Source organism: Prionailurus viverrinus, chromosome B4, assembly GCF_022837055.1.
Source record: "Prionailurus viverrinus isolate Anna chromosome B4, UM_Priviv_1.0, whole genome shotgun sequence".
Classification (NCBI taxonomy): domain Eukaryota; kingdom Metazoa; phylum Chordata; class Mammalia; order Carnivora; family Felidae; genus Prionailurus; species Prionailurus viverrinus.
The window spans coordinates 88,894,779-88,920,285 of record NC_062567.1 but is presented as its reverse complement, the minus strand read 5'-3'; the positions used below and the strand labels follow the sequence as shown (position 1 = coordinate 88,920,285).

The 25,507-nt window shown below is 41.1% G+C and overlaps 1 protein-coding gene across 3 annotated transcripts in view; it reads left to right on the top strand.

Moving 5' to 3' along the window:
• Window positions 1–25,507, top strand: part of GRIP1 (glutamate receptor interacting protein 1) — a 687,701-nt gene that overhangs the window by 395,983 nt on the left and 266,211 nt on the right. The window contains exon 1 of one of the 3 annotated variants that reach the window (XM_047866739.1): window positions 11,880–12,019. The exons of the other annotated variants lie outside the window; for them this stretch is intronic. Within the exon in view, the coding sequence (XP_047722695.1) occupies window positions 11,965–12,019 (55 nt within the window). The 5' untranslated portion in view covers window positions 11,880–11,964. Of the gene's footprint in view, window positions 1–11,879; window positions 12,020–25,507 lie in introns of those variants that run through there. 3 annotated transcript variants of the gene reach the window in all.

Genomic DNA, 25,507 nt, shown 5'->3' with positions numbered 1-25,507 from the left:
AGAATTGGTGATGGTCATTAGAAATGGACACGTTCCTATATTGTTGGTGGAAGTCTAATTAGAACAATGTTTGGGGAAAGCAATATGGAATGTCTATTGAAGTTTTAACGTCAAGCTGTATAGATTGACTATAGCTTTTTGCATGCCAATCACTCCCCAGTAAAGGGGTTAAATTTGAAAAAAAAAAAAAGAAGAAGAAGAAGGAGGAGGAGGGGGAGGGGGAGGAGGAGGAGGAGTCTCATGAGAAAAAGAGACCCAATGTAGAATATCCCCCCACACCAACTTGTTTTCATTTATTCCTCATTTCTGCACTCCTCCCATCTTTATAAAGGCTTACCCCCACTTTAGGCATTATTACGAGGTTGGTCCTCTTTTTCTTTTAGAGGAAAATAAAAGAAACACCTTGACATTTTTTTCCCCTCAGAATCAGTGATTGGTGATTGAAAGCATTTGCAAAACATCCCCAAGGAGACCTTAGTATTATTTTTATGGGGGGGGGGGAGTGAAAAATAGTGAGCAATATTTTTTTTAACTGAGAGAAAAGGGCCCTTCTTGGGTGGAGTAATGAACTTAGGAGCACAGCTTAGGTAATGGTTAGTAGAAACCTTTGAGATTTGATAAAATGTGGATTTCCTAGGAGGGAAGCACAGAAAGAGCAAGACCTTTCTTGTCCTTGTTTTCTGAATCTGTGCTTCTTACATAACTAGATTATTACAAACAGTGTGTACTCTGGAACCTCCTAACTTTTTTTTCAACACACATACATACATACTCACTTGCATGTATATATATATACATATATATGTGTGTGTGTATGTATATATGTGTATATACACACATATATATGTATATATATATACATGCAAGTGAGTGTGTATATATATATACATACACACACATATATTTAAATTTGAATATTATCATTTTCATAAACCCTCCTATCCTTTGTAGAGCACTTTAAAATCAACAAAGCGCCTTCCTCTTCATTATCTCATCTGATCACCGCAGCAACCTTATAAGATAGCTGAATAAGATAAGACAGTATTATAATAGAAGGGCAGAACTGTAGGGGATTTTAGAGAGACAGCCTTATTTTGCAGGTCAAGAATGTGTAGCCGAGAAAGAGTAGTAGTCAGGGCACTTCTGATCCCAAGTATCAGAAACCCAATTCAAGCTGGGTCAACAAATGGGGGATAATATTGGCAAATATAACCAAAAAGTCCAGGCTGTTAGGCCTTTGGGAATGGATAGATCTCGATATTCCAGCAACATCTTCAGGAATCCATCACTTTCCATCTCTTGACTGTTTTTCTCTGTCTTGGCATGGATCAAGGGTCACGTCTCCCACAGTGGTGATAAGATGGCAGTTCTTGCGGAAAGAAACATATCTCCCTTACGGTCTTTCTAGCAAATGTCCTAGGATTGCATCTCATCAGGCAGCCTTGTCTGACTGCCTATTTCTGGACCAATCCATGTGATTAAGTGGACCATGTGCTTACTTAGTCAGACCTAATGGCCTGGAGGGGCAGTTAGAGGGAGTGCCCACCCCGCCCACACCATATGGACTGAGAGGGAGTCCTCAGAAGAAAATTGAAGTGTTGTTCTTCTTTAAAGGGAAGGGTGAGTCTCGATGCTGCCCGGACATAAGCAGTTTATAAGGCTCTATGTCATTTTATGTAAAGTGGTTCTATAGTTTGTTGTTTAGAATCCTGGTGTGTAATATATATTGTTCTGAGTTGACGTTTCCCCCACTATGTACTTTTTCAGCACAAAGTACATGGTCTTTTTCACCTTTGTACTTGCAGGGCCCATGGTGGGGGCCAGCATAAAGGAGGTGCTCAGGAACTTTCCCCCAAGAGCACACGGCCAGTCTGTACCACATCCAAACTTTAACCTGAGACTGTCTCCTTAGGACGCCTTTCAGTCCTACCATCCTGTTTCTCATGTGTACTTGTCCATTTTCATACTTTCCATCATCATTTCAGTGTTATTTGATCAAAATATTAGAGTGGGTGGTGGCATTGGCCCTCCAATTGCATGTGTCTTACAGGTGGCTTGAAGGAGTGAAGGAGTTATCCATTTCATTGTATCAAATATGATAAGAAAATCAAGACTTACTTTTCCCTCATTGCATTCAAACTCTTTAGATTGCCATATATCTACAGGATACATACCCTTCAACTTTATTTGAATGAGCAAAGTATCCTAGAACTGAGGTGGCTGTGAGGTGTCGTTTGTTTTTAATGCATGGGTTCTAACCATGGAAAGGGTAACTTCTATATCAACAAAATGAAAACTGTCAAAATAGCAGCTAAAACAGCAACAAGGTTAGTTTGGAGGTTAATTGTTATATAGTACAAAGCCCTGTTGAAGACGGAATTACCAAGTTATTTAGCTGTGTGCTCCTGGATATGGAAACTTTTAAACACAGACACATCTGTTATCTTAGGGATACATTATATCCTTGACAGCCCACAATTAGGAGCGTTAGACCAGACTCGACTCTCAAGATGAGCTGTCCTTGCTACCTTTCTGCTGCCAAGCCAGAGAGAATCCTTTTCAATTTTAGCATCTTTTACTTTGGATTTTTCTTTGTTGCTCCTCCTGCCTCTGACTTCGGTGAAAAACTAGGGTTGCTTCTTCCTATTTCGAGAACAACAGGGTCCTTATGAATCATCTTGTCAGAAGCGCCAGGAATAAATCTGAGGTGTGCCCTGGAAAGGAGGGTACATGGCATGTTTCTTTTTTTTTCCCCTCCTCAAACAGGTAGCCTTCAAGAAACATATTATTCAGAAGAATTTGCTCTTAAAGAGGCAGAGATTCCCACCCCCTCCCCCAAAGTTGTCAACTTCGTCTTTCACACAAGAGCTTTAGAAAGTCTTGCTTATAAAAGAAGTCCACTAGAAAGGAAACCCTCTAAAATTATTCAACAAAAATTTTTATGAAATAGTGTCCATGTGCTGGGTGCAGTCCTAGGCAATGAACACAGACAAGAAATCCTGTTCTCATTTGGAAAAAAGAAAAAAGGGGTGGGGGGGGGAAGCTCCAGGCTGCAGAAGGGCAAACAGTAAACGGATAATGAAAATAGTGTGTTAGATGGTATTTAGTGATCTGGGAAAATAATAAATCCACAGGTTGTAATAGGCTGGGTATGGAGGGCGATATTGGAATAAGCACTTCATGCAAACCTCGTTGGGAAATCCCATGTCTTCCCTTGATCTAATATCGCTTCTGTGCACACACCATCACTCCTTATGGTTGGGCTTTTGAATTAGTTCTGTGTCTCGCCTTCTTAGTAGCACAGAAAACCCCTGCACACATCCTGGGAGTGTGGAAAATGAACAGTCCTTTAAGTCAGCATTAGTCCATGCCCCTACAGTTAGTCTTTTTAATAATGAGAGAACCTCTCCTGTTGGACTTCCTTGGTTTTTTTTTTAATTGAGGTATCATTGACATGTAACATTGTATTCATTTTATGTGTACAATATAATGAATTCAATATTTGCATATATTGCAAAATGACCACCATATTGATACCAATAACTCTTGTTAACGTCAGTCACCATACATAGTTAACAGAATTTTCGTGTGTGTGATGAGTATTAAGAGCTATTCTCCTAACAACAACAAAAAGAAATTAAAAAAAGAGAGAGAGAGAAAGAAAAGATTTATACTCTTAGCAACTTTCAAATGTATGCTGTAGTAGTCACTATGCTGTACATTATATCCCCAGGATTTATTTATCTTATAACTGGAGGTTCGTACCTGTTGACCTGTTCACCCATTTCACTCAGTCACCATCACTTGCCTCATCTGTTTTCTATACTTATGAGATTCGTTTTGTTTTGTTTTTTAGATTCCGCATGTAAGTAAGATCATACATGTATGTCTTTCTCTGTCTGACTTATTTCACTTAGTATAATGCCTTCAAGGTCCATTCCACGTTGTCACAAATGGCAAGATTTCAGTCTTTTTTATGGCTGAATAATGTTCCATTATATGCATATATGTATATAATCCTACGCACACACATACATATATATGCATATATACATATAGGCATATATATATATATATATTTCTTTGTTCATATATCCATTGATGGACACTTAGGTTGTTTCCTTCTCTTGGCTATTGTAAATAATGCTGCATGAACCTGGAGGTGCAAATTTATTTTCAAATTAGTGGGTTTTTTTTTTCAGATAAATACCCAGAAGTAGAATTGCTGTATCATATGGTAGTTTTATTTTTAATTTTTTGAGGAATCTCCATACTGTTTTCCATAGTCCCTGCACCAATTTATGTTTCTACCAACAGTGTGCAAGGGTTCCCTTTTTATTCACGTCCTCGTCAACGCTTGTAATTTCTTGTCTTTTTTCAATAATAGCCATTCTAACAGGTGTGAGGTAATATCTCACTGTAGACTTGATTGTCATTTTCCTGATGATTGGTGATGTTGTCATGTATTTGTTTATTATATGTATGTCTTCTTTAGAAAAATGTCTATTTGGGTCCTGTACCTATTTTTAGTCAGGTTTTTTAGTTTAAGTTTAATTTGAATTCTAGTTAAAATACTGTGCAATATTGGTTTCAGGAGTAGAATTAAGTGATTCATCACTTACATACAACACCCAGTGCTCATCATAACAAGTGCCCTCTTTTATACCCATCCCCCATCTAGCCCATCCCCCACCCACCTCCCTCCATCAACCCATAGTTTGTTCTCTATCATTAAGGGTCTCTTGGTTTGCTTTTCTTCTCTCCCCCCCACTTCCCATATATTCATGTTTTGTTTCTTAAATTCCACATGTGAATGAAATCATATGGCATTTGTCTTTTTCTGATTGACTTACTTCGCTTGGAATACATTCTAGCTCCATCCATGTCATTGCAAATGGCAAGATTTCATTCTTTTTGATGGCTGAGTAATATTCCAGTGTGTGTGTGTGTGTGTGTGTGTGTGTGTGTGTGTGTGTGTATACCACATCAATTGACGGACATTTGGACTCTCTCCATAGTTTGGCTATTCTTGATAATACTATTGTAACTATTGGGGTACATGTGCCCCTTCAAATCAGTCAGATTTTTTTTGCTATTGAGTTGTAAGAGTTCTTTATATATTCTGAGTATTAGCCCCTTATCAGATATATGATTTGCAAATATTTTTTCCCATTCAGGAGGTTGCCTTCTCATTTTCCTGATGGTTTCCTTTGTTGTGCAGAAGCTTTCTTATTTGATATAGTCCACTTTTCTTCATTCTTGAAATAACATACTACCTCCAGGTGATCTGCAAATTGTTGGTCAAGGTATTTGGCATAACCTGGGCAATCTGTTGTCATAATACATGAGATTATTTACATAAAGTACCCTCTAATTTTGCCCTAAAAAAAAAGTTTGACTAATACTGCAAAATTTGAAAAGTAATGCTGCCCCCAAGACCTACTCAGATATTAATAAAAATTTTAAAACTTGTTGGCCACTGATTCTAGGATGAGTTCACTGGCATACCTAGTATGGGGCCCAATGCCCCAGTGCCTAGAACAGAACAGTCAATATATGTTTGCAAGAGAAGACTTCTGTGTATAATGACTATGCAGGTTTCAGCCAGCTGCTGGCACTCAGAAGGGGAGAATGGTGAGAGGGGTTTTACTGGTGGATTTGAAAGGAATGACTATAAAGGAAGAGGGTGGTGAGTAGCGGGTTCATGGAAGAGGAGAAGCCATCCTGTTGGGGACAAAATGAGGGGTGAGATTGGATTCCAGGATAATCTGAGATGTCTATGAAGGGCGCCACAGATCTGGGAATCAAGGATCCGGGAATGAGGTTTGGAATGAGAGCAAGATTGAGTTGAAGGCCAAGGTTTGGGAGTCAAAGTAGAGAGGTGACCGCTGGAGTCTGGAGTAGATACAATGCTGCAGATGGGGTAAGGCGCTCTGACCGAATTTGGGGAAATGCCATCATTCAGGAGTGGGAGAAGGAGGAGAGATGAGGGCAGGAAACAGGAGTTGAGGGGCGATTACTTCATGCCACTGCAATCATGGAAGACTTCACAGAAAAGGGATCATTTTAGTTGTTATTAACCCCAGCCCTACCTCAAGAGCCTGAGCTCTGTAACCAAATGCTAAATTGTATCATTGAATTCCCCACCTAATACATAAAAACTAATGAATTTTTTTTTACTATTCTCTGTTCTAGGCACTTTACGTAAATAGCTCAATGAATTATTAAAACAAGCTGGGAAATGATTTTCACCATTTTAGAAATGAAAAACGAGAGGTTCACTCACTCGCTCTATGTCACCCGGCCATTTAGTGGTAAAGCACAACTCAAAGCCAGTTTGATTCTAAAGCCTGGGCTTTTGGCCACTGCACCATCTTCTGTCTTCATGGTGCCCCAGTAAATATTTGATTTAACCTGGTCTTTTGTGGGGTTGATTTCTGGCCGGTTTCCTCTTGTGCTGCATTTCTCGTTTTCTACATATTCCATTCTTTAACATTTCCAACCAGATACTTTTAACTGAAAAATCTCTAAAGTTCTTACCTTTATGGGGGCTTTCCTGGCCTTCTCATGTTAACTGCAGGCAACCTTCTTCCCCTGGCCCCGTGAAGAGCTGAATTCAGAGCCCTAACGAGATAAGCAAATAACACATAAAGTGTGCATTATACCCTCCCTTTTATAGCATGGCACACCAGGGGCTCAGAGCCACTAAGTGCTTTTTAATCACCCCAGATTTGCCAGAGTATGTCCTAATGACACTTCCTAAAGGGCATCGTTACTTCTACACAAATGTTTTCTCATAAAATATTTGTTAAAAAATGCCTTATAAATCCTGTCTTGGGCAATTACACCAAATCTTCACACCCTTAGAACCTCTATCAGCAAATTAAGTCTTGCTTTTCCTATTTCTCAATAGTCCTCAGCTGCAGCTTGGCGATGACAGGTTCTGTCTGGAGTCCAGTCTAAATGTTTGGTCTCACACTGACACACTCTGTGAACTGAGTGGCAGACAGTGGTCACGAGAATTAGAATATGTGTGGGGATCATAGTTACTCTCAACATCTTTGAGAGGGAAACTAAAAACGACTGGTTATAATAAGCTATGGATGAGTCAACAAGATTGCCAGTAAGTAGCTGAAAAAGACGTCCTGGTCACATTTTGAGACCTCCGAGAACACTGTGTTCTAAAATGCTCTAAAGATTTGGGAGATGCCTAACAGTTGCCAAGTGTGAGGGGAAAAAATCAGTATACTGATTCAATACTAGCTGATTCAAGATATCGTGTGCTGTCTACATAATGGCCTGACCATGTTAAACAATTTCAATCAATTGCATCCAAAGAAAAAGGTAATAGCTAAATAATCAAACAAGTAGGATCTATGAAATGTATTTGTGACGGATTTACAAAATCAGTTGAAATGAAGAGGAAAGTACACAGTATGTGTGTACTTTAATCAAGTTGATTCTAGTAATATAAAGTAGTGGGGTATTTGTGGAGTTGACCCCATTGTTTTTGTTTTTTTTTTTTTTTAATGAATTTCCCAGGTAGAAGTATATGGCAGGAAACTTGTGACTTATGATTTATTAAGAATCAGAAGAACTAGGGGCACCTGGGTGGCTCAGTCGGTTAAGTGCCGACTCTGGCTCAGGTCATGATCTCGCAGTTCATGAGTTTGAGCCCCCCTGGGCTCTGAGCTGACAGCTCAGAGCCTGGAGCCTGCCTTGGATCTTGTGTCTCCTCTCTCTCTCTTCCCCTTCCCCACTCACGGTCTGTATCTCTCTCTCTCTCTCTCTCTCTCTCTCTCTCTCTCTCTCTCTCTCAAAAATAAAAAAAGTAAACATAAAAAAATTTAAGAATCAGAAGAATCTGTAAACAGCACTGTTTATTTTGGGGGTGGAGATTTTACACAGAAGAAAGGTAAGAATCAAGGAGATGAGAAAAAGTAGCAGGATAAGGTAATTTGTACCATACTGTCACTGACAGAGATACTAAAATATTTACATTAAATTTTTTTTTAAAAAAGGGGGGTGGCACCTGGGTGGTTCATTCGGTTAGGCATCTGACTTGAGCTCAGGTCATGATCTCAGCATTCGTGAGGTCGAGCCCCGTGTCAGGCTCTGTGCTGATAGCTCGCAGCCTGGAGCCTACTTCGGATTCCGTCTCCCTCTCTCTCTGCCCCTCCCCCACTCACTCTGTCTCTCCCTCTCTCAAAAATAAATAAAAATTTTAAAAAATAAAATATTTAAACACAAGTATGACAAAGATACCACTTGGTGCATAATGATCTGGTCCCTGGAGGAACCTGTCTTAACTGCCTCCAGTTTCTGCGTCCTTTTGGTCACTGTAGTTGTAGACACACTGGCTGCACCTCAGCGGGGCATGGGTGAGGGCAGGGAAGAAGAGGTGGTTGAAACGGTAGACTCTAGATTTGCCTCCTATCATAAAACGTAACTGCATAGAAATGGTCTTTGTTAATGGGATATTCCCCCTGTAATCAGGATTACGTTTTCTGTCCGTGGAAAAGAGGCATAGTAACAAAGTAAAGAGTAGAAAGACTATTCAGCCAGGGTGAGAAGCCTTGGATTCTTTCTAGTTCTTTGCAACTTAGTAGCTGAGTGACTTCGATGAAAAATGCTCTGAGAACCAGGTTCCTTATCAGGAACAAAAACCCATAAGGGAGTCATTCCAGTGATGCATTGTGTGTGAAAGTGCTTTGTAAACACACACACACACACACACACACACACACACTCTCTCTCTCTCTCTCTCTCTCTCTCTCTCTCTCTCTTAAGAAAACTAATATTTGAAAGAAACCCTAAAATAAAAATGATCATTTTAAGGGAATAATCAACCTTAAATCCAGCAAGCACATGTTTTCATATATTGAGGGTATTTTTAAGAAAAGAGGAGTACACTTCATCAGCTGTTTTCCAGATCACTTTGCAGCTTAATCAGATATGTGTATTATACCATTTTGCCTGCTTGTATCTCTACGGTTCCCACATGGTGACCCTCAAAGAGCATGCTGTTAAGTTTGAGCTGGCGAGACAGCTGGGCCATCGTAATTGTCGCAGTTGATTATAGGATTCCAAAGACACATACTTCCATTAAACTGGCGGCTGAGAAAGGCAGGTTACTCTGCCCAGTGGTAGCTTATGTTAGGAGACCGTGGTCTTGCCCACTTGAGACCTTTGTCCGACAGGCCAGTAAGTTTTGGGATAGAAAAACTTGCCTGCTGGAAGCTGTTCTGCGAGCATTAGAGTCCAGGATGTGAGGCTAGGCTGGAATGAGGTGAAGGGCTTAAGATAAGAAGGCAGAGCTGGGAATGGCTCCCAGGGAAATCTCTGAGGACCAGAGAGGCCAAAAATGGAAGAAGGTAGACACATATGGCAGGTTCCTTCGTTTCCTAGAAAAGGGTCAGTCCGGGATGCCTCTATTTCTGTAAGATTCCTGGAGCTGAGCCTGAGCTGTTTAATAGGATATATATGGATTGGCAGCCATAATTTCCAAAGAGAAAAAAAAAAATCCCCTAATTTGAGCCTCCAGGAACCTTTCAAAGGGCTCCAGGATAGGGTTTTTTTCTCCTGCCACAAAAGTAGATATTTTAGTAGTTCTGAGGATCTTTCTTAGGACCAGAAGACAGAGCTTTTAAAAAAAAATTTTTTTTAACGTTTATTTATTTTTGGGACAGAGAGAGACAGAGCATGAACGGGGGAGGGGCAGAGAGAGAGGGAGACACAGAATCAGAAACAGGCTCCAGGCTCCGAGCCATCAGCCCAGAGCCCGAGAACTCACGGAGTGCGAGATCGTGACCTGGCTGAAGTCGGACGCTTAACCGACTGCGCCACCCAGGCGCCCCTGAAGACAGAGCTTTTAAAAAGTAATTGAGCCTTCTAGTACAAGAGGAAATATTTGATCACTTTAGCCTTAAGGAAGAAGCATATTAGATCTGAGTAAGCATAGTAGGAGGGGGCAAGAGATTCCTGTATGATTCTGAGTTTTATTTGAATAGACATTAATAAAATGGGCTGGAGTTGTGATACTCCCCAGGCAAGATTTTACTAATGCTATTTGACAGCTGCATATTCCGAGTACCTAGATTTAAAGAAAGTTGTTAGTTTTGGGGAAGGATCTTTGAAAGACCTAACTATAAATATTTATCTCACTTTTGCTAATAACCCAATTCTCTAGCACTAAGGTACATTTCTATCAAAGCAAAAAAAAAAAAAAAAAATCAAGAAGGCTAACATATTACTAGGGATGACCTAATAAAGATGAAAATGAGATGGGTTGAAATGCAAAAACAGATTTATGCTAATTGGAACGGTTATAAAAATTTGATTCTGCAATACAATCCATTTAATGTACTTTCCTATTGATTAGTAGTAGCTGACTGCTTTAGCTAGACCATCTTTGGTCAGGGAATTCTGTTCTTTTCAAAAACCTTTAAAGTAGATGCTTACGATATTCAGTTATTTTTCACACAGAGATTATTTTTCTATTGGACCCCAAATAGCATATGCTTTTCAATATTGGCAGATTGAAATTGTTTGGCTTAATCTGGAATTTATGAATGAAGAGGAGAAAGTTTTATCGCTAAATTTGGAATATTGGATGTTATTTTAGAAACCAGCTTGGAAGGTTTTTTTTACAGCCTTAGAGTAGAGAATAAGACCATTTGAATAATTCATATAGTCCTAGAAATATTAATCAAATAGTTTGGACAGTGATATGATATATCTTTTCATTTTGACTAACTGCTAATTTTTTTAAGTTCCTGACCAACTGTGATTTTTTTTTGGGGGGGTGGGGGGGGGGCTCTGAATGTTTGTGTTAACTCCTGTGGGAGATTCTTGGGTTTTGATTAAAATTCCATACCAAATGTTAGTTTGTATTGACTCAATGGTGAGTAGGCTGGTGCAAACAGATGAAGAAATGTGCCCCTCCTTCCTGTCATTTTGTGAATGGATTGTGAGGGGTTTGTTAATTTCCTCTTCACTCCACTGGAGCAGATACTCATGAATATCTGCAGTGTCGCAAGACTGTTTTATTTGCATAATGAGAAGAATGGCTTGGTGGAGAGTTGTTTGGGAAATAGGATGATAAAGTACATTAAAAATAGAAATACTTGGCCGTGTTTGCATTTATTCCTGGTATCTTTAGAAACAGTCTTCACTGTGTTGCTCTCCAGCCAAGTTTCTTTTTTTTTGGAAAGGGTAATTAAGGGGGCTGGGACTCCATCTGCCTGATGGCCCCCTTGCCTGAGCCCTTTCCCTTAGCCCTTGCTGCATTTCTTCTCCAAAGCTAGACTGCCTTGCCCTCACAGATTTGCAAAGTGCCAAATAGGTCTTTCCGACTCTGTTATAGGGCCCTTTCCCTCCTGTTTTCTACTGAATCCTGAAGATAAACTGCCTCCCTCCTTTGCCTTCCATTCTTGTTAAGAAAACATGGTATATGATAACATGCATTTCTTTGTAAAGTGAGAGTGCGAGCATCTCAGTAACATTTCTAGTGAAATGAGACACATAAAGCACCCTGACTTCATGCTGAGACGGAAGGGAGCGGGGGTAGCTGAATCGGCTGGAATACATAGCCCTTTGCCTAAAACTGAATGCATCGCTCAGTGCTTAGTATTAGATTTATGGAATGGCTCCTCTCCCAGCCTTGTCCCTGCTTTCCACAATTTGGTGCTTTGTTGCTATCGAAACAGCCTTACTTTCTAAGCTATTGTGATTGTGCAGGGGGAGGAGGCTGGGGCGGGCGGGCAGGGCTAGTAGTAGTGAATGACACAGCTTTGCCAGATGACACGGAGCGGACCTCTGCATCAGCCAAGAGGAATTAAGCTTTGTCACTCCCCACTGGGACTACCTTTCTCCTGGTATGTGCACAAGGAATTCATATGCTGCTGCTGCAGCCACCAGAGCAGAGCCCTGAGTACACTTTGCCACAGAAGGCAGTGAGCAAGAATGATAGCTGTCTCTTTTAAATGCCGTTGTCAGATTCTGAGGCGACTTGCGAAAGGTACCGTGATTTCCTTGTTATTCGCTCAGCCAGTCTGGTGCAGTAGCCTGTAAACACAGTGGAACGGTTTTTACTTTCAAATAGGACTGCCTTTACAATTTATTGTCAGGCAACAAAGAACTCAGTGAGATATGTACAGACATATACGTACAGGTGGAGTCTGCTTTGCTTTTCATCCTTACATCCCGGTCGTGTTCGTGCTGAAATTAGGGGGAGAAAATGTGGCTTGTGCGATTGCCTGTTCTTTTCGTAACGACTTCTTCGTTCGTTGCTGAAAAGAAAATGTGTTTGGGTCCGGTGCTGAAGTTAATATGAGAAACCGTCATTTTGCATAGTGATTAACTGGTCAAGAGGAATCAAGTGTGTGTTACCGTCCTTTGCATGATACATGTACTAAATGCAGCTGGCAGCTTCAGGACGCGCACAGCTGGTGAATCTACAGAACCGTTGTTTATTCTATTAATTTCTAACATCTCATGAGCTTTCTCCAAGGACAGTTTTCTGGGTTTTTTCCCTACGTGTTAGAATTGCATGTTCAGAAATGTAGGTAATTTGAAATGCTCGGGTCCTGGGTGATATTTGAAGAAGTTTATTTGCAAGTAAAAACCGTTGCTCTGTATCTTATCATCAAGAATTACTGGCTTGAGATTGTCTTTCTTAGAACTCTAAGATATCAATCACATCTCTCTGTAATATTCACATTATGCTTTTCTTTGAAATCACTCTATGCCATCTGATTTTACTTTGTGTACATTCTGTCCCAAAGTTAGTGAATCGTTGCTTTAAAATTCTGTCCTGGCTACATACAGATAGATATGTGAGCCCTTTTGCTTTCTTTCCTTGAGATAGAACATTCTTTAGTGATAATTTATTATTAAAAAAAGAACACTTTACCATTTGTGTACCTGCAAATGTCTTTCTTTTTTAGCCTGTAATATAGACTACTGTCAAGTAATTAATGGGTGTAATTACGCACTAGAAGCTCTGAACCTATAAATATGTTAATGGATGCTATTTCTATCAGTTTAGCTTGACATATCAGAGTTCTTTGATCACCAGCAGTGCAGCTAAAAATGCAATTAATATTTTATTTGGCAGAAGAATGAGCACAAAGCAAATAGTGAGAAATAGATCTTGAGTCAATAATAGGAAAGAGAATAAATACTGTAGCCCAACTTACCGAATGCATTTGCAAGTTGTTTGGATAGCAGAACAAGTCTTTTTAAAAGGTACTTTGGGGAAAATATAGGAAAGACTATCCATTTTAAATGAGGCTGTTAGCACAAGATAGTAAATTCTGTTTTGACATTATCCTCTGCAATTGGTATAAACATAGAATTTCTGTTTGTGAATCACTATTAAAAGACTATCCTTTATGTTTTGGTTTTGGCTAAGACTTTTAAAGACAGGACTCAACCTAAAAAGTTCTTTTCTTAACTGATTTTAGCATCTTCTTGTCTCCATGTTGAGAAGTTGATGCTCCTCTTATGTTATAATCATGAAGCAATCATTTTTAGTCATGTGTATCAGAACTTCTTTTTTAAATCCTACCTACTGGAACCAGAGTGAACCCAAGCAATGTTGTTACAAACATTTTGTTTTTAACCATTGCCAGTTTTTGGAGTCTTCTGGAAGCATTGGTCCCCTGCAGTGGAAGGAGATTTAAATGTTCACTAAGAGAGTTGTGAAAAACCTTGATAAATGAGTTAAGTATTGATACCTTCTCTGTAGTTGCCATTTCACTTTTCCCCCCCAAAATCTTTACATCTGCTGTTTTCTGTTTGGTACTTAGCTTAGCTGCCAATTGATGACTCAAATAAAATCTATATGTAGAAAGTTTGCCATAATTTGACTCCTCTTGTGTCTGACTGCATGTGAATCATTGGCCGGGATGTGAAACATTGTGTCTGAGTAGTGCAGCGCCTTACCTTGCCGTCCACTCGCGGCTCTGTCAACCAGGTTCAAGGCTCACCAATACTACTGTTGTTCATTGAGTTCTTTGAACCCCACCCCTCTCTGTAGTGCTGTTGTTCTTAGACTGTAATAATAAAACCAAGAAATACAAGTTAAGCGGGAGACAGGAAACCACCAAAATCCTAGAGGGCAAAACAGGTAATTACAATCTTAATGCTCCTTCTTTGTTTTTGGTTTCTTTTTTGGGGGGGGGGGGGAGGGGGGCGGGGCGCGAGGGAGGGGATGATGGGTGGATTTGCACCAGGATGAAGTTCCTTTCTTTCTTGTCTCATCCTCCTCACCACACAGTTTCCACACCCTCACTCGCACCCCTCAAACACACGTATTTTTTTGTACTCACTGAGGACGCAACTACTATACCTTCCCCAGATATTTAGCACAGTGCCCTGCATGTGGTAGGCTCAGAGTAATTGTTTGGTAAAATGAACAGGATTTGCATAGTTGGAATTGGTAGGACTGTTGAATTCTCCAGGAGCTCTTAGCAAATGCTTCAAGTTCTTAACTAGACCCCCGGTGGCTAGAACCTTATCCAGACCTTGGGCCGAGGGGAGGGGAGATGTGCTTCATGTTCTCTGAAACTGCCTTGCTATTATATGTGCTTGATGTCTTCCGGAAATCATAGGGCAATTGCACTGTCTTTTTAAATCTCTTAAGGAGAAAAGAGTACAAGTAAAGGAAAACATTTTCTACACATACCCACACTCTTAGTAGTTTGTTTGGGTCGTTAGGTTCTTCATCCGTCTCTCTCTTGTCCATTTAACAGTTAACTGTTGAGTACCTAATGTGTGTTCCAGGCACTACCATTTTTTGCACTAGAATCCTGGGCTGGGCTTTTTATAGGCGTATCAAGCATTTTTTAATCAATGTGTTTTTAACAGTAAATAAGTGGTTCTTTATCTGAGAATAATTTTAATTTTTTTTTAATGTTTATTTAATTTTTGAGAGGGAGAGACAGAGCGCGAGTGGGGGAGGGGCAGAGAGAGAGCGGGGGAGACCCAGAATCCGAAGCAGGCTCCAGGCTCTGAGCCGTCAGCACAGAGCCGGAGGCGGGGCTCGAACTCATGAACAGTGGGATCATGACCCGAGCTGAAGTGGGCTGCTTAACCGACTGAGCCACCCAGGCGCCCCTATCTGAGAATAATTTTATTTTACTTTTTTTTTTATTTTTTAACGTTTTATTTATTTTTGAGACAGGGAGAGACAGAGCATGAACGGGGGAGGGTCAGAGAGAGGGAGACACAGAATCCGAAGCAGGCTCTAGGCTCTGAGCCATCAGCCCAGAGCCTGACGCGGGGCTCAAACTCACGGACCGCGAGATCGTGACCTGAGCCCGAGTCGGCCGCTTAACCGACTGAGCCACCCAGGCGCCCCCTGAGAATAATTTTAAAGGATCATCCCACACAGAAGCGTGGCCCACAGTATTGCAGCAGAATGTGTTTTAGGTGAACCTAACACTTCTCACATTTGGGAATCGAGTGTTTTTCTTATTAAGGCTTCAAGGGACTGTTACAATTTGTTTGCCTTACTGGTCCTCTACCAAAGTAGAGCCAGAAGAAAATAACCTTCACCCGAAAGGCCTGTCCCTACCAATAGGAAAGGCCTCTCCCTACCAGTAGGAAAGGCCTGTCCCTACCAGTATGAGGGGAACTTTGGGCCAACAATAGACCAAACACCATCAGAAACATTCTTTTACCCCTGGTATTGAAATCTAGAGAAGAGAGGCTGTCTTCTGCCCCTGCCCCTTTCCCTGTCCTTCATAATGAGACTGCCTGTGATTACCTGGCCTTGGAGCCAAAGTCAAAAATAACATTGTCTCAGCTTTCTTGCCACATCTGACGAAGGAGTTTTCTTGAGCGAGTAAAGCAAGACTCATGGGGGCCCGCTTGACCACCACTACCTCTGCGAGTCCTGCCTTCTCTGCTGGGGGCTACGGTACCTCAAGAGAAGTGAACAGACTCTCTGAGAAGGGAATGTATTTTCACAGCTTCGACAGGCTTTGTTCGTTCTCTCTTGTCAGGATTTTGCCATTTCTTTTTCCTTGAGACTGGTTGGCCTCTTGCGCGTAGCGTCGTTGTCCATGGTGATAACTGGGTGTGACTCGACTTCTTTCTCAGATGCCACCGCTTGGGGTCCACAGGTCTGAACTGTCATACCCCATTGGCAATGGCATTTTCCTCTCCCAGGCTTTACTCTGTCTACCAAAGCCAACATCAGCCAATAAGTATTAACTGACGTTCCACGGGGAGCCTGGCTCCGGTCACCTTTTATTTTTTGTCGCCACTCATTTTAATCTTCCTGTCTTCTCTCTGCTGGCTCAAAACTTGGGTTCAAACATCTCTGCTTTCGTTTTACTGTCGATTCCCAAATCATAGCTGGCCTAAGTGTCATTTTACTTTCTACTTGCCTTCCCTTCCTCTCTCTTCCCAAGCACACATATGGCCTGAATTAGAATTAACTCTCTCGGCCCCTGTCCCGTTAGCTTACTATACAGGCAGCCCTGTTGACCTGCATCTCAATGAGGTGTCTGAGTGAGGCGTTCGTGCATGGCTGGCATCCAACCGCTCCCTGCTGGGCTTCTTTTCTTTCTGTCTGCCCCTTTCTCCTTCCTGATCTCCCTCCTCCAAACCTTGCTACCCTTTCTCTCCTTCCTCTTGAGCATGCCTGGGCATCAACTGTATCCACTGGCACTGAGCAGGACTAACAGACTGTGTTCCGATCACATCCACATTCTCTTCCCTTCAGTCTTTGCTCCTTACACTTCCCCCAATCACAGACTCGTCGTGCTTGAAACGGAAGGTCAGACATTAATCTAGGACCTGTCTCCTGAGAGAACTGCAACTCAACTATCTTGGACAGCCAGCAATCTCATTCTTAATTCTCCCCAACAAGAACAATCTCACAACGCGTCTGATAATCTTCCAAAGGATTATTCAAGTGACCTCCGAGTCCCTCTAAACTCTGAGGTTCTTTGATTGACACTCATCCAATGTTTAATTTTTTTCCACTCAGAAATTCATTTCCTAGGTGCAATCTCAACCCACTGCAACAGTACACTTAATCTTTTTTGTCTTAGCGGAGGAGGAAAAATACTTCTTAGCCCTTCCCTTTCTGCTACATTCTTTCAATCCAAGGAACTCTGTATCAGTCATTGAGCTCGTGTCATTGTTCTGCACATGATTGTTCCTCTTCTGATAGCCTGAAATTTTCTGTTTAGGTCCCCCCTCACTTCCCCATCTGTCTGCGTCTGGTCTCCCGGGTCCTCCAGCGTTCCCTTCTAATGGCTCCTTATCCACTCTGTGATGTGATTCAGAATTGATTATCATCTAGGTTGAGAATGCCCTCTCTCTGCTGGACCTCATTCTCCCATCTCCCCATCCTCATTCCTTTTGCTAACCCTCCCTGGCCTCCTCTGTCAGACCCTGCCATCTGGAACAGTTTGACTGTATCTCTCCACCTCATTAACTTTCCATCCCTTTTCAAACCTCACCTGAAACATATCCTTTCTCCTTTGCCTCTACCGCTTAATTTCATCCTACCAAAACCAGCTTATCATTCCAGCCTATAACCTTTTAAAAATACCATGCACTTAAAAGTTGTCGCAGAAAATAAGATTGATTGGATTGGATTGGAGTTTGAGCTGTTGTCAGGGCATGGACATATTTCTGTCATAAATACGGAGAGTGGAGAATTCTGCAACCAGATCTCGGGCATGTCTTGCTGTTCTCCCCCAAGTACCACTGATGGTGGGGACAGCGATGGAGTTCCTGCTGTGCTCCTAGTCCAGTGCTCTGGAGGGTTTACACCGAGTGACTTGGACCATGTTACTCCTAGTGGGTCTGAAGGTTTTCTTTTGTAAACTGGCTAGACTTCTCATAGCTACAGGTTTATTTCTCCCCTCCCCACCCCCCATCTCCTGCATAGGACTTGCATACTAGAAATGCTTTATCTCCTTGCAGGAGGCACCTGTCCTACTGAGGGCCTATTTGGCTGTCCCTCACATAACCTCCGGTGAACAAGAAGGAGTCCGTACCCTTCTGATGTAACTGTGGCTGATCAGGAGGGAAAAGCTGGTTTGTTACTGGGAAAAGGAAGGCCAATTTAGGATGGTCATTCTAATGTGTTAACGTGGGCATTTGGGGAAAATGAGCCCCAGTGTTTCATTTTTGCCACGTTTTCTAGAGTAGGAGAAGGGGATGGGGACTGTATACCTGCCCACCTAGAATATTAGAATCAACCAAGGCAGTGTATCTCTAATTCCTTAGCGTTCCACGCAGTATTGGGGGAAATAGAATTGACTTGAAAGTGAGAAGATATGTGATCCTGTGCCAGCTTTTCTTTTTTTTACCTGTGTGACAGGGGGAACAAAAAGAAGAAGAACTGAACCTCCTCCTTGAATCTCAGTTTCCCTATCTATAAATTAAAAACCATATGTTTATGCTCATGTTAGCGATAGCAAAATAGTTTCATTTTAATTTACTATTGCGGTTGATTTATTCAAGTTTTTTCCTCTTAGTAAAGCCCACCTATTCTGGCAGAAAACATATTTTTAGTAATTTCCCACCATTCGAGAGAAGGCAATATATGGCATTCTGAAGACTTGTAGGAATATAGGGAGCAATCAATGTTTAGATCCTTCTCTCTCTTTTTCTTTCTTATATTAAGTCTCTTGGCACTATTTTGTACATACGCATGAGAGTTGTGCATTGAACTAAATATTAATAATCTATGCATTATGAATCTACAGAAGAAAATTTTCTGCACAGTTTCTTTTGTAATTACTTTATTAAAGTTCCAATACCACATATATTCGAAACAAAAGCAATGAACCAGATGTTTATTACAATTAGCTTCTTGAAGGTTGTTGCTTCACCTTTCAAAGGGGAAGAGACACTTTGACCTTGCCATTACAAAAGCAGTAAAAACAAAAATGGTCTCATATTTCTCAGTCAGTGGTGACCACCTAAGTTCAGACGAAGCTTTGGAACAATTAGAAAGTGGCAAAAAGCTTCTTATTAATAATTCAAACTCAGTTATTAAAAAGCACAATAATTGAAATTTGTGCCACGAAGTTCTGTTTGATTTTCAAAACAAAACTGAATTTGTTTCAAGAAAAGTTCGAATCTAATGTCACGTCACTAACAGTACGTTGCCAGTGTTACATTGGAAACCTTGGAGAGGAGACAACTTGATTACAACTTATTCTGTGTGCTTTTTATTTTTATTTTTTTTAAATTTTTTTTTTCAACGTTTATTTATTTTTGGGACAGAGAGAGACAGAGCATGAACGGGGGAGGGGCAGAGAGAGAGGGAGACACAGAATCGGAAACAGGCTCCAGGCTCCGAGCCATCAGCCTGACGCGGGGCTCGAACTCACGGACCGCGAGATCGTGACCTGGCTGAAGTCGGACGCTTAACCGACTGCGCCACCCAGGCGCCCCCTGTGTGCTTTTTAATAAGACTTGAAGTTTTATTGTAGGTGCAATACATACTTTTGCCCTACATTTTCTTCTTAAAATTCTACCCATTTGTGCATGTGAGCACACAGTTGTAGGAAAATGTATTGTCAATAGTATTCTGTTATGTGGATTTCCATAATTAGCATATCTCCCTAATTTGTTTTCAGACTTTCATTCTAATAAGTGGTGGTGTTGGGTATCTTCAAAGAATTTCTATTGTGTTCTAAAGTGTTGCCTTAGTGTATTTTGACTTTCAAGTCTCGTGATAGATATTTCCTGAGAAATGTGTTTAGGATACATATCCATTTTGTCCAAGGCTTACAAAGGTGGCAGAAAGAAAAACAATGAGGGAGGGAGCATTGGATGCCATAATATCCAAAAAACAAAGCAAGGACAGTATTTCAAAAAGGGGACAGAGAGCAGCCTTCAGTGAGAAAGAGAGGGAAAGAAACAGCCATTTGCTTTTGTAAGTGGGTCACTGCTGACCTCTGAGAGAGCAGTTTCGGCAGAATAGTGATGTCCACAGGCAGATGATAAGGCTGTGAGCACAGAGTCCTCTTCTAAGGTGGACAGGAGAGGTGAGGCCAGCTGGGCAGTAGCCCCTGGGAGTGGAGGGTGGGGCCACAGGGAATGGGGAAGGGTATTATGGGATAGGAGAGATCTGAGCATATTTTCTTTACTTCTCCAGGAAAGAGCCAGCAGAGAGATGAACTTCAAGATGCAAAGAAGAGAAGGGATGATTTCTGGGAGCCAGGCAAGGCAGGGCGAGAGGGAGAGAACAGAATGCAGATAGAGGATACAGATGGTTGCTAGCCTGGGCAAACAGAGGGACGTTCTGTCACAGAGATGGGAAAGCATAGGCAGAAAGATTTTTGAGGTGGGCATTAGGGAAATTAACCTAACCTGACTATCTTAGTAAATTAGAAGAAGATTCTAAAACCTCATATTCTTATGAGCTCCTCATCCAGGGGTTTCTACATTTGTCTCTTCATTGGAATCACCCTGGGGAGCTTAAAAAAAAATAGTGACACCTGCGTCAGCCCCAGAGATTGTGATTTAATTGACTGGGATGTGGTCTCTGCTTTAGAATTTTACAAAAAGTCCCCAGTGATTGTATTGTGCAGATGAGTTTGGGAGCCAGGGACCTAACCATTTAGGCAGCTTCATAGAGATACCACGCTAGTCCTTTGGAATCAGACATGTTTTGGCCAGAGACAAGCCCAGGAATTTTATTCACTGCTGGAGAAGTTGAGCAGATTAGCCTTCCTGTGACTTTGAAGGCAGAGCCCATCTGAAAGTGGAAATGGAGCCAAAAGAAAGAGACACCATGTCCCGGTGGCATTACTTGAGCCTCTGGTCAAGAACTACCTTAAGTGAGCTTGAGCTCCCCCCTAGACTTCTTCCGTTATATTAGCTAATAATTTTCCCCAACATCTAAACTAAGCTAGAGACAGGTTTTGTCAGTTGCAATCAAAAGAAACCTGATATGGATTATCACACGTTTGAGTATACACATTTTGGTAAGATTTTTTTAAATGTAGCTAAAATGATAATTGACTCAACTACTTTTGGACTCCTGGATCACTCATATTCTGCAGAACACCATCATAGTCTCAGCAAATCTTGGCCCCCCAGCTCTGCGTTGAGTAATGAGCACCACCACCAACTTATGATTTTCACTTGGCCATTTTGTTTAGTGAACCACTGATCGAGTGAACCCACCGCTGCCCCCTTGGGAGTCCATATCATCATAAACTAGACGGAATGTCCAGACAGGGATGGAAAAGCAGTGTTTTGTTTCCATGCTATTTTCCTGCCCTTACTATTCTAAGACCTGAGGGCCAGTTGACTCCTCCCGACCTCTCTCGCCCTGCTAAGCAAAAGGTGACTGTTTAACAAGAGCGGACTTTAAAAAGCAGGGTTGTAAACTGTGTTGCTTTGGCTATGTGTAGTGCACTGGTTTTCTGGGCGTGATCAGCTCTTCTCCCTGATCCCTCTTCCCTTTTGTTACCTTTCTCCTTCCAAGTTCGATGGACATTAACCTGCTTATGATAAAGGGTTTTATCCTCATTGGTATCTTGGAGGATGTCTTTCGCCCCGTCCCCCAGTTACAGGTAGCTGTCTGCTGAAGCCAGCTTGTACTGGCGTAAGAACCTACAGCCAAATTTTTAAGAGTTTTGTGGGCTGGTTGTGAAACACATCTATTATTAAACATTGTTTTATATTAACTTATAGTGAAATAAATTGTATTAAAAACAAATGTAATAAATACTGAAAATTCATCACTCTCCAATTATTACCTACGTGTTGCTTCACTAGATTTTATTACTTGTCCTCTTAACGTATGGTGTAGCAGTGTGGCCAAAATATCATACGATGGTGTGCTGCCGCACATCAAGTTGAAACTGGCTGTGGTTTGAGTGTTTACACGAGGGAAATTGGCAAAGCCCGAACCCCAGAAAGCCAGGGGTTAAACACTTGCCAACGCACCATCGAATAGATACCTCTGGTCTCTCTGTTCATAAAACCTCTGTAGATGTTTTTCATTATGCTGTCTAAATGGGGATAGTGATTGATTATATGTCAATCTGTATGCAACCATCAGACTATGAATTCTATGAGGTTAATATATATGCTTTACTTATCATTGTATCACCAGCAAGTACCCACACTATTTGACACAGAGAAAACCATATTGAATGGATAAGGTTAGTTTCTAATGATCTCCTGGATTAATCAATCTCCCATGTTTATTTGGACTTAGAATGTTTCAGATAACTCCTTTCATTTCACCAGAGCTCTTGACTTTTAAAGTATTTTTTCACATTTTCATAGTACATCAGGAAGTAAGCCCCAGGACTATTCCAAGGAGGTGCAACATCCTCTCTCACCTGCTCATTTCCCAATTTCCTTTTTAACTGGAGGGGTGTTCCATGCCCTCCTTCTTTTCCTCCTCCTCCCGAAGCCCTCTTAAAGCAGTCTAGGGGAAGATACTGGCAGGAGTCCAGGAATAGCACCCGGGAGCTGGAGGCTGAAGGACAAGACTGTTGTTAAATTCTGCATGACAGAATTCCCAGTTGAATTCAATCTGGGGAATATCTAGGACCCCACAGAGTTTCTGATTGAATTGAGTCTTTCCCGTTCTCTAAAGCTAGGTGACCTCATAAAGATCAAAAATGAATTTCATTTATTGCCTTTGTTTTCTAAATGGTTTGTTAGTAAATTTGGTTCATAAACTGAAGATTTAGTTATAAAGTCTCAGAATCAAGACAGTTTCCAAGAGTATTAATTGTTAATGATATTCTTATGTAGATGATATTTGTTTTAAATGTAAGCCTCCCAAATGTTAAATTCTGTATAAGAATTAGGGGCTCAAGGCACACTGACCGAAAAGTGTTTCCCTCAGCTGCATCCCAAATGTCAGCATGAAAGTAAACAGTTCCAAAAATGGGAGGAATGATATCGAGAGACCAGAGATTTTCAGAAATTTCTGCAAGATGGAAAGTGGATAAACCAAAGCAGACATTGCCGTCCAGAGCAAATATAAGAACAGTAGAAGGGGGAGGTCATACTTCCTGGCAATGGAGCACAGACAGGCTCCAACCTTGTGTTGGTTTGGGACATTAGGAAGAAGAAGGGGGTTGGAAAATAAGGCGATTGTTTGAAGGATGGAGCAGCTGGGAAATTATAACATGATTGATGTAAATTCCTGAAATTAAAGAATATTTTCAGATTGAAAGGGCCCATTGAGCCCTAAGCAGGATGACTGAAAAAAGATCTAGGCAAATTCTCACGAAATTCTAGGACATTATGAAAAAGAAAAGATCCTAAGAGCTTGTCATGATAAATAAAAACAGACTTCCTATAAAAGAATAAGAATCAATTTGGTATCAGACTTTTTAAGACACTAGATCCTATCCCTTTTGCACTGCTGGTGGGAATGCAAGCTGGTGCAGCTACTCTGGAAAACAGTATGGAGGTTCCTCAAAAAATTAAAAATAGAACTACCCTATGACCCAGCAATTGCACTACTAGGTATTTATCCAAGGGATACAGGTATGCTGTTTCGAAGGGGCACATGCGCCCCCATGTTTATAGCAGCATTATCAACAATAGCCAAAATATGGAAAGAGCCCAAATGTCCATCGATGGATGAATGGATAAAGAAGATGTGGTATATATATACAATGGAGTATTACTGGACAATCAAAAGGAATGAAATCTTGCCATTTACAACTACGTGGATGGAACTGAAGGGTATGATGCAAGCGAAATGAGTCAGAGAAAGACAAATATCGTATGACTTCACTCATATGAAGACTTTAAGACACAGAAGAGATGAACACAAGGAAAGGGAAGCAAAAATAATATAAAAACAGGGAGGGGAACAAAACAGAAGAGACTCTTAAATATGGAGAACAAACAGAGGTTTGTGGGAGGGGGGATGGGCTAAATAGGTAAGGGGCACTAAGGAATCTACCCCTGAAATCATTGTTGCACCAAGGATGTAAATTTTTTAAAAAAGAAAAAAAAAGACACTAGATCCTAGAAAAAAAGCATACTTCGATACTTTCAAAGTTCTGCTTTTTTTTTTTTTAATTTTTTTTTTCAAACGTTTATTTATTTTTTTTGGGACAGAGAGAGACAGAGCATGAACGGGGGAGGGGCAGAGAGAGAGGGAGACACAGAATCGGAAACAGGCTCCAGGCTCCGAGCCATCAGCCCAGAGCCCGACGCGGGGCTCGAACTCACAGACCGCGAGATCGTGACCTGGCTGAAGTCGGACGCTTAACCGACTGCGCCACCCAGGCGCCCCTCAAAGTTCTGCTTTTAAACCTTTGTGCCTTTAAATCAAAGGTGAGCATAAAATAAAGACCTCTTTAGGCATATAATGATTCCGTTTATATCCAACATACACTTTTAGAAAAAAACTACCTGAGGATATACTTAATCAAATAATATGTGTGTGTGTGTGTGTGTGTGTGTGTGTGTGTGTGTGTGTGTGTGTATACATGTGCCTGGGTGGCTCAGTCAGTTAAGCATCTGACTTCTGATTTCAGCTCAGGTCATGATCTCTCCATTCATGAGACTGGGCCCTGCATCAGGCTCTGTGCTGACATCGTGGAGCCTGCTTGGGATTCTCTCTTTCCCTCTCTCTCAGCCCCACCCCCACTAGCACTCTGTCTCTCTCAAAATAAATAACAACAACAAATTATATATATATATATATGTATATATATATATACACACACACACACACACACATCATCTAGATGAGAGGAGAAGTGTGAAATTCAGCAAGCAATGGATGTAAGAGAACAGTGAAAAGATATCCCAGAATAGTAGTTATGTAGTGGGAGAACAGTCGATCCAAATTAGAACATATGACCAGAGTCAGAAGAATATCTTCCAAAGAACATGGATGTCTTACAACAATTAATGAATAAATTGGGTATATTAATAATGAAGTAGAGATGTAAGTACTCTTTTGTCAACAAGAAAAAGAAAGGCAGTCAGAAACCTTAAGAAGTATGAAAGCTGGACAAAAAAGTAAAAATTAAATATAAAGCAATATAAAATGTATCATGTTTTTGAACAGTTGTTCGAGAATGAACTTGACCTTTATTCTTGGAAGATTCTTGGGGTGGCTCAGTCGGTTAAGCATCTGACTTCAGCTCAGGTCATGATCTCATGGTTCTTGAGTTTGAGCCCCTCATACATAGGTCTCTGTGCTGACAGCCTGGAGCCTGTTTCAGATTCTGGGTGTCTCCCTCTCTGTCTCTCTCTCTGTCTCTCTCTGTCTCTCTCTCGCGCGCGCACGCGCACGCGCTGTCCCTCCCCAACTCATGCTCTGTGTCTTTCTCTCAAAAAAAAAAAATTATATTTGGAAAATTCTCCATTGAGTAGCACAGATCTAGTGACATAGAATTGCCTCTCCTGCTTTAGGAATTCTATCACATTATTTTATTTTGCAATGAATAATATTTATATAATCATAATTTTGTAGTTGTCATTTATTGGATTTTTCATTTTTATAGTCTATCTGTACAGAGAAAGC